This window comes from Pinus tabuliformis, chromosome J, assembly GCF_031772625.1.
Source record: "Pinus tabuliformis cultivar Carrire ecotype Pingquan chromosome J, CPIR1, whole genome shotgun sequence".
Taxonomy (NCBI): Eukaryota; Viridiplantae; Streptophyta; class Pinopsida; order Pinales; family Pinaceae; genus Pinus; species Pinus tabuliformis.
Window position 1 is genome coordinate 932,252,451 of NC_142295.1, and position 17,031 is coordinate 932,269,481.

General features: G+C 40.4%; 1 protein-coding gene across 1 annotated transcript in view; it reads left to right on the forward strand.

Moving 5' to 3' along the window:
* The first annotated feature begins 6,033 nt into the window (after window positions 1–6,033).
* AUG2 (HAUS augmin-like complex subunit) overlaps window positions 6,034–17,031 on the forward strand; it is a 184,958-nt gene continuing 173,960 nt past the window's right edge. The window contains exon 1 of the mRNA XM_089375918.1: window positions 6,034–6,232. Coding sequence (XP_089232044.1) covers window positions 6,107–6,232 — 126 coding nt within the window. The 5' untranslated portion in view covers window positions 6,034–6,106. The remainder of the gene's footprint in view (window positions 6,233–17,031) is intronic.

A 17,031-nucleotide genomic window follows, 5' to 3' on the forward strand; every position in this document is an offset into this window, starting at 1 on the left:
CGATGCTACCCCAAATCAACAGTGTACAACTGAGGTGGTGTTTAACGAGGTGAAAGATGTTATTAAACATGAAGTCCTACCAAAGGAACCTGAGAAGATAGAGTTTGAGCTAAAGGAGGAAGAACCAGACTCTACAGCAGAAGAGGAATGAGAAGATGAAGAGCCATAAACTCCAGCTGTGAGAAGATGAGTTCGAGAAAGAAGGCAACCATAAAGGTATAGTTCATCTGCTTTCTGTTCAACTTTTGCTTTATCTATTACTGATGACGATCTCAAAATTGTCATGGAGACAGTAGATTCAGAGGATGGAAAACTCTGGAAAGAGGCCATGGTTGATGAAATGACATCTTTACACAAAAATGAGGCTTGGGATTTGGTGGAGTTGTCAGCTGGAACGAAACCCATTGGAAGCAAATGGGTGTTTAAGAAGGAGATGAATGCAAAAAGTAAGGTGGAGAAATACAAAGCTCGGCTGGTAGCAAAAGGTTATTGCCAGGTGTGGGGAATTAATTTTGGTGATATTTTTTCTCCTATTGCCAAGGTAGCTTCTATTAGATTACTTTTATCTGTTGCTGCTACTTGTAATTTTGAGGTAGAATAGATGGATGTGAAGACAAAATTTCTTCACGGGGATCTTGTAGAAGAGATCTACATGAAGCAACCTGAAGGCTTTGCGGTGAAGGGAAAGAAAGAACTGGTATGCAGGTTAAGAAGTCTCTGTATGGGTTAAAACAATCACTAAGGACGTGGTATCATAAGTTTGATACATTTATACGGGGACTTGGCTTCACCAAAAGCAAAGCGGATCACTGTGTGTATTTTAAATTAATTGGTGACTGTGTTATTTATCTGGTCTTATATGTGGATGATATGTTGTTGATTGGAAATGACAAAGAAATTATACAAGATTTGAAGACCCAATTGTCCTCCAAATTCGACATGAAGGATCTCGACATTGCAAACTATATTTAGGGCATAGAAATTAAATGAGATCGGGCAAAGAGGAAGCTCTGGTTAAACCAGAGGAATTATGTCGAGACAATATTGCAGAGGTTTAATATGCAAGATAGTAAACCGGTGAATGTTCCTATTCCTATAGGTGTAAAGTTATCTGTTAAACAATGTCCCAAGGCACAAGAAGAGGAAGAGGACATGTCCTATGTTCCATACGCAAGTGCAGTTTGTAGCCTGATGTATGCAATGGTCTGTACTAGACCAAATATTGCACATGCAGTGGGAGTATTGAGCATGTTTATGTCAAAACCAGAGAAGGAGCATTGGACAACAATCAAGTGGATTTTCAAGTATTTGTGTGGCACTAATGATTATGGTTTGTGCTACCAAGGAAGACCAGGACTGAACAAAGTTTTGGACATTCATGGCTTTGTTGATGCAGACTAGTTGGAGATCTAGATCATAGAAGATATACAAGTGGGTATGTGTTTAACCTATTTAGAGGTGCAGTCAGTTGGATGAGCAAGAGACAGTCTGTAGTGGCACTTTCAACTACAAAGGCATAATACATGGTAGTCACTTATGCAAGCAAGGAAGCAATTTGGTTGCAAAGATTGTGTTCAAATATGGGGTTAGTACAACGAGCTATAAGGATAGGCTGTGACAGCGAAAGTGCAATTTTCTTGGCAAAGAACTCTGCTTATCATTCAAAGATAAAGCACATTGATGTTTAGTATCACTTTGTGAGGGATATGGTTGAGGACAAAAAGATGTTACTGGTAAAGGTGGACACTTTGAAGAATGTTGCAGATGCATTGATGAAGTTTGTGAGCACTGAGAAGTTTTCTTGGTGTAGAGAAACAATGGGTGTTGTAGGGCTAGACCAATGACTAAGCTCTCTTGTGACCCCTTGTGTAGAAATAAAACAACAAGTGGGAGAATGTTGGGTGTGTGTTATATTCTTTCCACAACTACCCGCACGCACCTATATTAGGTGGGCAGACCTACCTATGGTTTTGTGCATGGGTTTTGCACATGGTTTTGGGCATGACGGTTTTCTACCCATGGTATCTTGTAGATCTGGTCAAGGGAACTACAATTATGTTCTAATCCAGGGTTAATGGATTGGGGTTTATGAATGTTTCAACATGTATATATATGTATTGTAATGTTGAAATGAATCTAATGAAAAACCCATCTGTTGGTCCCAGTTTTTGGATCCAGGGGACAATCTTTGTGTATTTGTTTTTGTGTTTCTTGCCATTGTATATTTTCTGTTTTTAAGAATTTGTTTGTAGGTAATTTATGTACAGGGTGAAAACCTACATTAAAGTGTAGTGGAAGCACTTTGGTCTCGATGAAGCTGCATGGGAGACAATGGATCAAATGTGGGCTATGTATTCTTCTTTATTCACTAGTTGAGCAAATGTTTTTGGCATATGTTTTGGTGTAATGTTTTGGTATATGTATATGGATGTAAATACCACCATAAGTTGTGCTATGAAGCTCCAATAAGTAGTATGGTTGTCATGTTGTTATGTTGGTTTGCTTCTCAACAGGATGATCATTGTAAATACTGCATCGAGCTAAGTTATAAAGCTCCATGGGCAGTATGTTTTGCTTACAACGGTCTTTTTGGTTGTAGGTGTCATTGAACATCGAGGACGGTGTTTCCCTGAGGGGGAGGGTTCTGTAACTTCCCTTGTCAAAAATCCATGTAATAAAGTTAATAAAGGTAAAATAATAACCAAGGTCACGTGACACATATTTTGAGTTGAATGTTGGGCAAAACATCTTAGTGTGGGTGTTCATTTGGTTTATTATGGATAAGGAAGTTGGCAAAGGAAATGAAAAAGGCTTTGAAAAGGCAAAGAGACATATTTATGAAAATAATGGAAATTAGGAGAAAATGAAGGTGAAAGGTCACAAGTTGCATGGGAGGAGGAAAATGAAGGAAAATAATGGAAGATGAAGAAAATAGAGGCCTTATTAATAAAAAAACTTATGAGGATTAGTTCACAAACTTTTGTTAGTTCAATTTTGGAGCTCTCTTTATTCTCTCTACTCTCTCATACTCTTGGACACTTAGATTATTCTTGGAGAACTTAAGCATTGGAGGAAATAAGGCAAGGGAAGGACATGAAAGTAAGAGGAAGCAAGGATCAAGCAAGGAAGAGCGGGAATCAAGCAGCTACGGTGGAATTACTTGCAGGTATCGAGTTGCATGTATGATTTCCTCACTAGTTTTGGGATGCATGGTACATGCATGTGTGTTTTTGGTTATCTTGTTGTCATTGACATGGGTCTTGCCAGGTGTGATAGTGGTTTTCAGCCTTGCCTTTCCATTTCCAGATAACCACGATGTGATGGGGCTCTCTTGTTTTGGTTGACTGGATTGCCGGATGGATTCGAAGTTGAGATGGGTGGTGTCAAGATTAATCTCAAGGCCTAGGAATCCTTTGGTGGGATATATGGTAAAGCCTGGTTGTGAATACCCTTGATTGGGCCTAGGAATCACTTGATCAGTAATGGTGGGATACACAGTAAAGCCCAGAGGGTGGAGATCTCGTAGGCATAGGAATCCCTTGACCCGTAATGGCGAGTACATGGTAAAGCTGAAAGGTGGAGACATACAAATTTCCTCATGGTTTAGGTGGAGGGATCTGGAGGCATCCATGCTTATTTCAGACCTAGTGACCTGGTGGGATTGCGGTAAAGCCTGGTTGTATTGATGAGGGTTTCAAGCCTAGGAATCCCTTGGTGAATATACGGTAAAGCTTGAGAAAGACTTGGTTGGTTTTGTTGTGAGTGCAACATTCATGCTTGGAATATGGCACAAGGGTGATTGGTTGAAAGAAAGTTTCGGTTTAACCCAATCTATGGTTGAGTGGTTCATGGAAGTCCCTGATTTGGTTGGCTTATGCATCCATTAATAAGAACACCTTTTCCTTTGATATTTCATGTGTAAATGTACTTGTTAATATGTGGTTTTTATGGCTGTTATGCTCTTGTTTTTTTGTTGGTTATAAGCATGGTTCATGAAAAACTTTGGTTATGGCTCTCATCATAATTTGATTAGTACAATAAATGTAAATGAATATATGATCTAATACATGACAATGCAACTACTATGACAAGGCATCAATTATTCTCGATGATTCCCAGATAAGTATGAAACCATTATGCTCAAATATGTGGTTATGACCTGTAGATTACATGTTTGTGATATGTTTGACGAAATGTATGTCATGGCTAGTAGGGGTCAAGTCAAGTATTTGTACCAATGTTTGCATTAATAGCTTTAATTCATTGTTATTTATCTTTTTTGGAAGTTTCATGAAGTGCTGGGTAGAGGCCTGAGACCTAGCCTTGAAAAAGTGGCACAAAATTTGGGGTCGCTGGCTTAGAACTGTGTGAAGAAGGCCACAATCTCATGCATGCCTTGTTGTGGAAGCGGTTGGAGGGTCTCAGTTGCATGCATGGTTTGTCATGGGAGCGAATGGGGGTCTAGCTCAGCAAAATGACAAGTAGTCTCAGGGGTTGGGCACTTGGAAGGGTTGGTTCTCTCGTGATGGTTATGTAGCCCTTGAGAAAGGTCAGATTGGTTTTGTTTTGTCGGTTCCACTTCCTTAACTGTACATGGGGAGTTGAATCACATCATAGTAACTCTTCGTCACATGTTTACCCTAGTGGATTGGTTAGCTTGGGTAAATGTGAGAGGAGGGTGTTACGCCAAACACTGCCGCCCTAGAGCTCATCTGAATCAGAAACTAGCTTGTAGAAAGATGACCTGGCGCGGTAGCCTTACAACACCATAACAAATGCAACCGTGTAAAGGTAAAATGACATAATACAGTAGGATAGTAAGCAAGAGCCTCTTAAAACAGAGTATTCCTCACGGACTTGACCATCCCCCGACGCAACAAACCACCATCTTTTGCCCTCGATGCACAAGACCCCCTTGATGTCGGGACTACTAACCATTCATGGGAATTCCTCTTCTGATTTCCCCATACTAGTCCAAGCAAATGGTTTATCTCTAAGGTAACTAATTGAGAGAAACCCCATAAACCAAAGACACAAACTAAAGCACCATAATCATTTGTAGAATGCATAGCCATTAGAGAAAGAAGAATGCTATGATAAATAGAAAGACTACAAAGATGCACAGACCTTTGATCAAAATCACAATTTCTTTCCTCCCATACATCCCGGGAGTCATGGTAACTTTCCCATCTCACCAACTTAGAAACAACCATCTTAAAATTTAAGAGGTAACAATTAACCAAAACAAGAAGGGTGTGCTTAGAGCAAACGAAAGGGACATACCCACAATAAACATTTGCACACTGAGAGGCAGAGTTTGGCTGAAGCATTCCTTTTGCAAACACCCTCGAAACCCCAGAAAATCGATTTATAGCGACACCAAACCAAACTAGAGTTTTTGAGCCAGACCCCAAAGGCGTTCTTTTTGTTCGGAGCCCACGCCCCACTCTAAACCTATTAACATTCCTTGCTAGTTTGCACATGTAGGGGAGTAAATGGAGACGGCCATCCGACCACCCATCATTATAATTCATAATTGCTCTACTCATGGCTTAGAGCCCACCGATGCCAATTCACCGACTCTCACCCCAATTAGGGGTATATGACTACACTAATTTATTTATTTTAAATTTTTGATAAAAATTAGTTTTTGAAACAAACATATTACTAGATTTGGATATAGATAATGTGATAAGAGACCTTCTTACATACTCTACTCTCTTTTAAGAATGCTAAACATTGATTTATTTTTGGGGTAGTCTAACTTATAGACGAAATGACCATTTCACAAGAATAGAATCCGATGATACAATCTTAAACAAAATTGTGATTTTTTGTTATTTAAATATATTTTTGAATGCATAAATAGATTAACACACTTGTAAACCTCTAAAGCACTAAACAAATTAAACTTAAGTTTTTAAAAATCCCAACAGATTTTAATTAAAATTAACTGTTTTAAAAAAACCATTTTATCTCTGAATTAAAATAAACTTTTATTTGAGTTAATATCCTTTAATTTGAAGCGAAAGTAAGAAGAGCAACATTCCCTCCGAAGGCTATTGTATAAACAAATCCTGTGTATTCTCATTGGAATTCGAAGGGGATGGCGATGGGAGCAGGAGGTGGAGGAGGAGACACAGCATGGGTGGGGAAGAAACCGTTGCGGCGTCTGGGAGGCATGGCAGACGCCCTCTCCATTGCTTCCGATCTTGGCTTCTCTGTTCCACAGGTCCTCACTATCATCATCACCATTGTTTGTCTTCTTAAATTGAATTCCGCCCTTCAATTCTTCATTTTGCGTTTTAGCGAGGGAAGATTCGCTAAATTCATTGCAAATTATGATTCTCAAGTCTAAAATTTTAAAAACCCCGTTGGATTTTAGTAAATTGGCTGATCGCCAAATATAGACGCTCCACCGGAGCTTATTTTTATCAGAACTGTACGTGTTCTTGATAAGTTCAGCGCAATTTAAGGCAAGGCTAATGATCCCGATTCATATAGCCAGATTACAATATTTTAGGCAGGAATTCATTCATTTTAGAGAGAATTTTTCGTGTCTCCAAAGTTTTATTGATTGCCTTAGAAAGAAGCCTCCGCCAGCTCCAATTTATGATTAGCTCTGTACCTTGTTTTGTCTTAGTTTGACTTTCTACAGTCTCCCCAGTCTGAATCGATCAATTGTACCACGGTGTTGTTCTTTAATCTCTACATTTTTTCTCTTTTAAAAAAGTACATTACAGTGAAGGTCAGATTTCTTTTTTTTGAATCTAGGATAATCGGTAACTGGTGAGAGAGTTATCCTGAACAGATTATTACAATGTATGTAAATTAGAGAAACAAAACTATTGAGTGTTAGTTTCACAAGATAAAATAAAACAATTTTGTTGCCCTACCAGGTCACTGGGACTAAAATAATACATCCATTTTAAACACAACGTGGGGGTGTGAAAGCAACTCTTAGATGAACACTGAAACTAAGTGTCTTGCCAAAAACTAAATATTTAGTCAAGAGAAGATTTAAAACATGCAAATACAAATAAGTCTCAGTGTTATACAATGGGGAGGATGAGGATGTCAAAGCCTGCTACAATTGGAGCTGTCTACTGAGGGTGAGTGAGGGAACAATGATACAGGCTCGTCATCGGAGTCATCAATGGCTATGGAGGGGCCAATGCATTGATGAATGATATTTGTCAGGGAGTGACAAAGGCTGAGAGGGCCTGGTTGTATGAGTGTAAGGGAGAAAGCCCAAGAGCAAGGAAGCCCAGCTCTCGTAACATTCAAGATTGTAGGGAAGAAACTTCTTATAGAAGTGTAGTTGCTCGACTGAACTTGTGGGGTGGTGAGTTGGATGGGGGTGGTTGACTTTGGAATTGCCTAGAGTTGACTGTTGATCTATCCACTGGGTTGGTGATGTATGTCTTTTGTCTTGGAGCGGTGTAGTTCGAACATGAACTTTTTGCACAGGATTCAGTGTAAATGACAGCAATTAGTTCGATACATTTCCTTGGTGATCACCTTGGAAAGGTGATACTAATTCTATCTTGTAATTTCATTTGAAAATTAAAAGAAAAAAGTAAAGAAGGTAGAGTGCATTCAACGAGAAGAGGAGCAAATTGCTAAAAAGACCAGTAAATGCAGAAGGCAGTACAGCCTGTACCATTGCTGTAGCAGTCCTTTCTTCATGTATAGGCACACATCTTCAGATCTGGTCGTACACCCTCGGACAGCAATTAGTTCGATACATTTCCTTGGTGATCACCTTGGAAAGGTGATACTAATTCTATCTTGTACTTTCATTTGAAAATTAAAAGAAAAAAGTGAAGAAGGTAGAGTGCATTCATTGAGAAGAGGAGCAGATTGCTAAAAAGACCAGTAAATTACTAAATACAGAAGGCACTACAGCCTGTACCATTGCTGTAGCAGTCCTTTCTTCATGTATAGGCCACACATCTCCAAATCTAGTCGTGCTCCCTCAGATTTGGCCACACACTGCTTTTTAAGTTGATTTTATTGACTATACATCTGTTGATTCAAAGCAGGCTGCAATGGGTCACTTGGTAAGCTTTGGTGAAAAGGAATAAAAGGCTGATTTGAAGGAGAAATCCCTGTGTATGTGTTTTATTTATTCCGCTATTAGTTTTTAGCTAGTGTGTGATTGATGCAATATTCAGAAATTTAACTTTCTGCTGTTAAATAAATTTTGTTTTGAGTTACTTAATGAGAGAATATTAGTACAACAGTCACTTACGTTGAAAAATTTACATGGTATCAAAGCTTCTCCCTGATTGAGATTTTCAAAGGTTTACAATAGCAAATCAACTGCCAGAAAGGACCAACAGTTAGAAAGGGTTTCATTATTTATGTTAAAAAATATATTTTTAGATATAGGAGTTTGTGCTTTAGATCTTAGAGATGGCCTCAACTAGGTTTAGGTTCAAGGATACATTGGATGGCGCCTAACATTGCTTGTCATGGAAAGTGAAGGGTTACACTCTTATTAGAAAAGAGTGATCTTTGAAATATTATCAAGGATATTGTGCGTTCACTATAGATCCACAGTAGTTGGTAGCTCACAAAAAGAAGGAATTGAAGGTTAAGCAGGTGATAATGGATGCCATAAAAGATCGTCGGATCCCTCACATATCCCAAAAGAAGGCAACAAAGGAAACGTTCGATGCCCTAGTTAGCCTCTAGACTCTACTAGAGTGAGAACATAAACAGGAAGATGATGTTGAGAAACAGACTCAGATCCATAGAGATGACTAGATCAGATTTAGTCACTAGTTATCTTATGAAGGTCACACAAATTCGTGATCAATTTGCGGTAGTTGGGGAGAAGGTTGCAGATGCAGAGTTAGTGAACATGGCATTCGATGAATTTCTAGTTTCATGGGAACCATTTGTCAAAGGTATTTGTGCTCTTGAGAGTCTTCCTAACATTGAAAGGCCGTGGGATGATAATATCCGGGAGGAGAGTCAAATAGAGTCAAAGGGCAGTAGAAGGATTGTGATGAGAACCTAGACCTATTTGGTTAGACAAATAAGGAGTTAAAAGACCTATTACTCTCCAGATTAGCAGCCTTAGCAAGGTTTGGTCAAGGTGCTAAGTGGTAAGTGTAGCCCCAAAATCTAGTAGGTCTTGTGAAAGGCCTCACAAGACGAGAGCCAAACTAAGATACAACAATGAGGTGGATGCCATTGCTAGCTTAGTACTCCACCTCCTACTCTTTTGTGGAATTTTACCATAGGTGAGGCTTTCCACCATAGGTCACCTAAAGGATATTTTAGGTCAAAGGTTCAAAGGTGACACTTCAATAGGCTTAGCCAAGGTACTCAAGCTAAGAACAAGGCTCAATTCTATGTGATAAGGAATAGCGTACTTATGAAGAGGCCTATAAAGAGAGACTTGTAGCCTAGGGTTTTCGATGTATGATTCAACAATAGCATAAATAGGCTTACACAAGGAGAGAAAAGGTTTGCTTTATAGGTATGATCAACATTAGGAGCATCAAACCTTCAAATGACCCTATGTTGAAGCCTTAATGGATAATTAGGGTTTTTCAAGCCCTAGAATTACCTAGGGTTTATGACGTCAGCCCTAAGGAAGCATTTTCAACCATGGAAATTGTTAGATTTTGATGTTTTAAGGCTCGGCAAGTTGGGACAACTTCCGATCAGCTTAATGCTCATGCCGTAGTTGAATTTGGCCTAAAACTCCAACCCTAGCGGCTTGCCATGAAGGGCTGAATTTTAGGAAAGAGAAAAAAAGATAAAGTTTTATGATTTTTGACTGCTAATATGGATGCCAGTGCCTTCTATCTACTTGGGTGATGGAGTCTTAGGGATTTTGACCATGGAAATATCAAACCCTTGAAGGGAGTAAGGGGGAAAACCCTAGGCTTTCACTTGCTAACCCTAACTATCACTTTATGAGGTGATAGGTTTACTAGAGAAAAGCTCTCTAGGAGGTTCTCGAGGGAAATCCAAAGGTACAAAATTAAAGCATGCAAAATTCACCAAGTATTTGAGATAAACATAAGCATTTAGACATGGAACATAGAAACCCTAGCAACATTCATTACTTGCAATAATCATGAAAGGTAATGTACTCACAAGATATTCAAGAACAAGCCTTTTTATCCCAAAGTGATGTCTCCACAGCAAGCACTAGTCTCCAATAGTCAAATATCCACAAAATATCACATTTCCGTGACTTAGCAAAGTATAATAGCTAGGCTAAGTAACATGACATGTCTTGTTCCCCCTTGTGTCACGTATTTCACATGTCACACATGCCACATGGGTGGCACGTGTCGGGCACAAGTTTGACTCGTGTCTTGTTCATAGGACATGAGTTTGACTGGTGTTGGACACAAGCCCTATTGGTATCCCAAAATATGGACATGTGTCCAGTGAAAAAAGCATCTTAAGATGGATTTATCTCATTCTCACACAATTCAATCACGGGTTTGGAGTCTCAAAGTTTTGGGATTGCAGCTAAGGGTGATTAAGCAATGTTAGAAGGGATTCCAATGTTAGAAGTAAAAGTGACATTCTCTTTTATCTTTCATTTTCATCCTTTTATTTAAATTTTTAACAATACCATTAATTGACTCAAAATGTTTGAGCATGGTTCCGACCTCATCAAGTTTCATATGGAGAAAGTAGAATTTTAAATCCCACTCAACATTCAACAGACTTAATAGTTTTCAGGATTTCAGGATTGGGGAGATTGCAACGTTTCCATTGGAGTTTGTCATGTATGAGGGCAGGAAACTGGCATTTAATTAAAACAATCAAGCCCTATATGTAGCTCGATGTTGGTGGCATTGATTGTTGAACTCCTCTATCACGACCCTAGTAAAAATGTACCCACCACTCAAACAAAATATTGATTTGACATGTGAAGCTTTTTCTATCTTATTTTAATCCTTACAGGGTGATATTGATGATGAGGATCCCAATATAGACAATGGTTTTGATGATATGTAGTACTAGTTATTTGTTGTAGCATGATATTTTTTAGACTCTACAAGCCATTTAGGGTCTCTTTGTTGATGTATTTTTGGTTCAGAGATGGATTGCACTGAGTGCTATTTTGATTATATGCATTAGTTGTATAATTGAATTTGCATCATGTAACTGTTTTATATATTTCGTCTTTCATATTTAATTCACTAATTCGTTATATTTTTTAATATATAATATAAACGTGTCTTTCGGGTCTTGTTCTGGGGGTTCACTATGTTACGTGTCAGATACTCGTATTTTCATGTCCTCCGTATCCCATGTCCTCATGTCACGTGACTTAGTAGCTAGGCTGAGTTCTCTAAAGAGAGGTCGAGTTTTCCACAAATGATGATGAACAAAATGAAGAAGGTGATGCTTTATTGATATGAGGGTCTACCTCTTCTAATTTCTAACTAAAAGCCCCTACACAAGTTTTATTTACGAGTGGGCAAAAGTAAAATTAGGTTACAAGCCAACCCACCAACTTGATTACATAATATGCCAAGATAAGCCCACATGTGTGAGACGTAGACCTAAAAAGGTGATGACGTCATGCCCTTTTAGGGCTCCAAATTCTTTATCATGGCAAAGTCAAGGCTGAAAATGTCTCCAAGCACCATGATCGTCCTCCATTTGAGGAAAATCCCCAAATCATGCATCAAGGCAACTCCAAGGGTCCAAAATCCAACTGTGGGTACCACACGTCATCTACATGGGTGTCAAGTGAGCAACGTGGTGCCTCCTCTCTCCAGCGTTGGGGTTCAATCAAGTGCAACAAGCCCTTGTCAATCATCCTAAGGATGGCCATCCTCATTTGGGCCTTGAATCATGGCATGCCCATCAAGTAGTGTTTAGGCCAGCTTGCGGGATGTTGTGTCCACTTCTACATCATCAAGAATCCTCCACACTAGGCAAGAGAAGTCCAATGTCTTGGCTCTTGGGGGTGCTTTGGGATGTACATCAACTATTCAATCCATCAAAAGGCCCAACGCTCTACGAAAAGTGGGCAATGTTGCATCTACTAAGTCATCATGCTCTCTAAAATGTAATGTATAGCTTGGGCATCATATGGAGTAGGGTGCCCTCAAGGCACTGCTATGGACCACTTGGAAAATCCAACTCAAACACAAGTGAAAGCAACCATTCATTAGAGACTAAGATCATAAATGCATCTTAGTGGACCATACTTAAGTGTTAAGGGCATATCAATACTTCAAATTGGGATCACCTTCAAATATCTTACTATACCAAGTCTCGTAAAGGTGTTCCTTACCTTCGTAGGGATGGCTAAGTGGTCAACCCTATTATTGCTTCCAACCCCCAAGGGGAGGTGGCATTTCCAAGTTTAACCCTTCAATCAATAAATATTGGTGTAAGTAAGTGGCTATGGAGGGGGAAGACTTCATGGCCAAGTACCATGGCCAGGGTGTGAAAATTTCTAAATAGAAATCCAACTGCAGTGATTGATATTATTTCTTCTACTTATTAACTCAATAATAAGTTATTCACAGTGTTTCTACAAAAAATATTGAAATAAATTCTACTGCAACCTTCACAATTAAAATACCGCGGAAAGTGAATGCAAGGAGAAATACTAGCACAAGTATAACCACGATGACACAATATTTTTGGACAAATGTCCCCGGAAAAACCCAATGTGGGAAAATCGGTGCAGCAGATGACAGTTTCTTTGTTATTCTTCAGCAAAAATCTCATGTACAAGATGCAACTAGCGGAATAGAAGAGGATTTTTTGTGAGAAATTTTACAGACACTTCTCGACGAGTTTCTGATTCAGGAGAGGACCTGTTGCCCCCTCTGCGTCTCACTGCGTCAGCCCTTGCGTGAGAACTGCGTAGTCCCAACGTCACACTGTCTCTGCGCTGTCCCTCCTTTGTGTCACAACCTCTGCGTTGTCCTCCCTCTGCTCTACGTCTTCTGCTCCTGACCTTCAGACTGATGCTGATACCCTCTCTCTCTCCTTCTCACCTGCAACTCTCCCTCTGATTCGATTTTCTCTTGCCGAACTTCGACCAGTGAGAAAATTGATCTTACTCGGGTAATTGAGTATCTGCCTCTGGTGTATTTTCCAAATGCCCCTCGATGTCCTTCTTATAATCTTCCAGTTGAGAACCAACGACCCAGATTAGATTCTAATCAATGGCTCAGATCATTTGGACTCGATCTTCGTCTTCTTCTAGAAGTTACACCCACAGTTTAGATTAATACCCATTAATTATTTTAATTTCCTAAGTTTAGACTTAGGGTCCCATTAAAAATAATTAATTATTTTAATAAAACTGTTTCCGGGTGGAATTTCTCAAAACGATTTATAGGTATTGTGGAATACATATGTCTAAGCCTTCCAACAAAATTTGAGACTTAGAGCACATCCGATACTACCAGAAATCAACACAGGGGACCAACTAGTCCACATCTTGAGTGTATAGATATAATGGAGGGAGTAATGGATGCATGAATTACTTTGCTCAGGTTGCTTTTTCCACCCCTCTGGTGCACCTTTTACTTATTTTTGATAATGCTTTGTATTTGGTGCATAGCTCAAGGATTAAAACTTGTTCTTTATGATATAGCATTTGATTTACCCTTTAAGATGAGGTAGTGTATCTCTCATCAGGGTTGGGACATGCAAGAGTTCCTTTTGATGAGATGGAGCATCAAGTGCTTAGGAACCAGGTGATAACTAATGAGGGTAGAGCTCATGTTAGGGTTTTGCCCACACACTAAATTATGTCTCGGCCATCTTTTGCATTTTGATTTTTTTTTCTTTCATTGTGGCCATATTATGCTTTTCCATTCTTTTAGCTACATCAATCTCCAGGGCAATGTTTTCTGACCCTACTCAAGGATGTGGATAAGAGAGTGCCAAATCCCGATGAAGCAATGATAGTTGAACTCGAATAATGGAGATGGTATCAAGGGCTAATAATGCGATGTGGAAAGTGTTAAGTATGGTAAAGGGAGAATGAACACACCAATTCAATCCAAGCCTTCCAAGTGGTGCCACTCCTATAACCCTAAGGCCTTAGGGGAGGTCCCATTGCACTAGGGCTAAAAGTTAAACCCTGGTAAGGTGAGAGAACAAATTTACAATCATGATCATTCAATCATCTAGATCACCCCTTTATCCATACTAAATGCCCAAAACATCAAGTAAAAGCACTCAATTGCAAAAGGATCAAAGTACTTGTTGCATGGTAGCCCACCTTCATCCAAGAGGAATGCTGAATAGTGAGAGGTGTATGACTAGTGCCGATGGTGGAGGAAGTGGCATATCATCATCAATAAGCAAATGTGGAGGGCTGCTAGTTGGCTGGTTGTTCAAAATAGGAGAAAAAGTTTTCTCCTAGGGGGTTACCCATTTTGGTGGGTAACATCTGGTTCCAACTCGGGGACATCTGCTCCTCCTAGAGCGCATGAACTATGTGTTTGAGTGGGGAGTTCATGAGAACCCCAACAATCCCTGGGCTCGTACACTTGTTACCTGCGCACTCAAATCAACATTTGGAAGCACGTGCATTGGGTGTTGTTGAGAAATCAAGGGCAACTAGATTAGGGTGATTTCTCTTACTTTGATAATTGCTTGTGATGTTCTTTTACTTAACTTGATGTACTTGTAGTTTGTTGATTTGGGGTAGCATCGGATATGCTCCATCCACGAAATTTGGTGGAGAGGTTGGGGCACATGTGATCTCCAATACCTAGAAAGGGTTTGGGCAGATTCTAAACAGATTAGGAGATATTAAAAAAGTTTAATATTTTTAATGGAGTCCCTAAGTCTAAACTTAGGGAAAATAAAATATTAATGTGTATTAATATGAATCTGTGTTAGAATGATCCAAAAGACATGGATCAAGCCAGATCTAATCTTAACCATTGATTAGGGACTTAATCTCGACCGTTGAGATGTCAACATGAAAAGTATAAGAGGAGTTTTGAGGGTCACTTGGAAAATACACCAGAGTGATTAGTCATTCTACTCTCTAGAGCGGGGTTTGCTAAGAGAGATAGAATCAGTGATCGAGAGAGCAGCTGAGGGGCATTGAGTGCAGAGAAACAGAGATGGCAGAGATTGTGTCGGGAGAGCAGCGCAACAGCCAAGGAGAGTGACGCAAAGCCAGCAAGGGTTCACGTAGGGCCATGCAGAGGCAACCAAGTGCTGGTAGTTGCGCAGAGCACCAAAGAGGCCAACGTGTTTGACGCAGAGGTCTAGAAAGCTGATGCAGGGCCTCATGGGGCTGACGCAGGCCAAGAAAGGCTGACGTAGGGCTAGCGTGAAACAGGGAGGGGCTGACGCAATCCAGATTGGGTAGATGCTGGGGTTGCAGAGCAGTGTTGTGCTGAGGAGCTGTTGGAAGGATTTTCCAGGGTTTCAGCCAGGAGATTTCTCTCAAACTGTGAGGTATAGCTGCTAAGGAAATTCTCTGTTGGGTAGGCCAGTTTCGGCACCCAGATTGTACTCTGATATTGCTTAATAAGAAATCCTCAGATAGCTGCACCGATTTTCCCGCATTGGGTTTTTCTGGGGACATTGGTCCAAAAATAATGGTGTCTTGTGGTGTGTTTGTTCTTGTTTCTTTTGGTTGCTGATTTGTAATATGTTGAGTATGCACTGGTGTTTATTTTCAGTATTTACTTTGTAAATAGCTTATTAAAGAAAAATAACAAGTAGGTAGGAATAAATCAGAAAAAATGCATGAAGGGTTTCTAACTAAGGAAAATTAGAAACTTCAACATGGTATTAGAGCGTGATTGTAGATCACAGGAGGACTAAAAGACATTAGCTGAGCGAAGTAATAGCAGTAGAAAACAGCTACCCCGAGGTGACAGAAGCTGTTTTTAGCAGCACAAAAGCCAAGGAAGTGTGATGCAGAGCCAGCCAGAGCCACGCAGAAGAAGTTGGGAACTACACAGAGCCTCAGAGAGGCCAGAATTGCTGACGTCGAGGGCTAGAGGGTTGACGCAGGGCATCCCAAGGCTAATGCAGACCCATCCGGGGTGACGCAGAGCCAACGTGAGGCAGAGAGGGGTTGACGTAATTCACGGAGAGGCAATTGCTGGGGTCTAGAAGGCTGCAGGAATATTGCAGAGTGGAGATGGTGAGGTATTGTAGTCAGAACAGTACCTGACAGAGCAGGGCCATAGGAGTTGTTACCGAGGGTTTCTAGCCGAGGAACCTGGATCAGCAGTGCAGTTGCACAAGATGATCAGAATAGGGGGCATCTCAACAAGCGGTAGAAGGATTTCCAGGAGGGAAATCAGGGCTCAGAGGGAGTCCAGAAGAGAACTTCCAGACAGGAAGTAGAGACTCAGAGGAGTCGAACAAAGAACTTCCAGGTGGGAAGTAGAGGAACATCATGGCACTACACGGGGTAAGAGACCAGGATAGATTGGACGGAGCATCAAACTTCGCAGTTTGGAAGGCCAAAATCTTATTAGTGCTTGACGAGAATCGTGTCAAGAACTTCTCCTTGAAGGTTATAGCTATCCCTGTCGACCCCAATGATAATGACAAGTACGAGGAGGCAACGACGAGGGCCAAGAGCATCATCCTTGACAGGGTCAAGGACCATGTAGTTCCACACATTGTCGAGAAGGAAACGACATATGAGATGTGGGAGGCCCTTAAGAATTTGTACCAGCATACTTCTGTGCAGAGAAGAATGTTACTTGAGAATCAGTTGAGGTCGTATCAGATGAAGAAAGGAGAACCGATTGACATCTTCCTCGGAGGACTGAATGAGATCCGAGATCAGTTGAGTGCTATAGAAGCGACACTAGATTAGGAGCTGATGGTGAGGACAACCTTGAATGCTGCCTCAGAAGAATGGGAAGTATTTGTCTAGAGTATACTGGGCAGAGGGACACTCCCACCTTGGGACGAGATGTGGGCAGCTCTTCGCCAGGAAGAGATCAGACAACAGTCAAAGACGGGTAGCAACAGCAAGGGGATCAAAGTCAAGCAGGAGGAGGACAATGTAGCCTTAGCATTTGA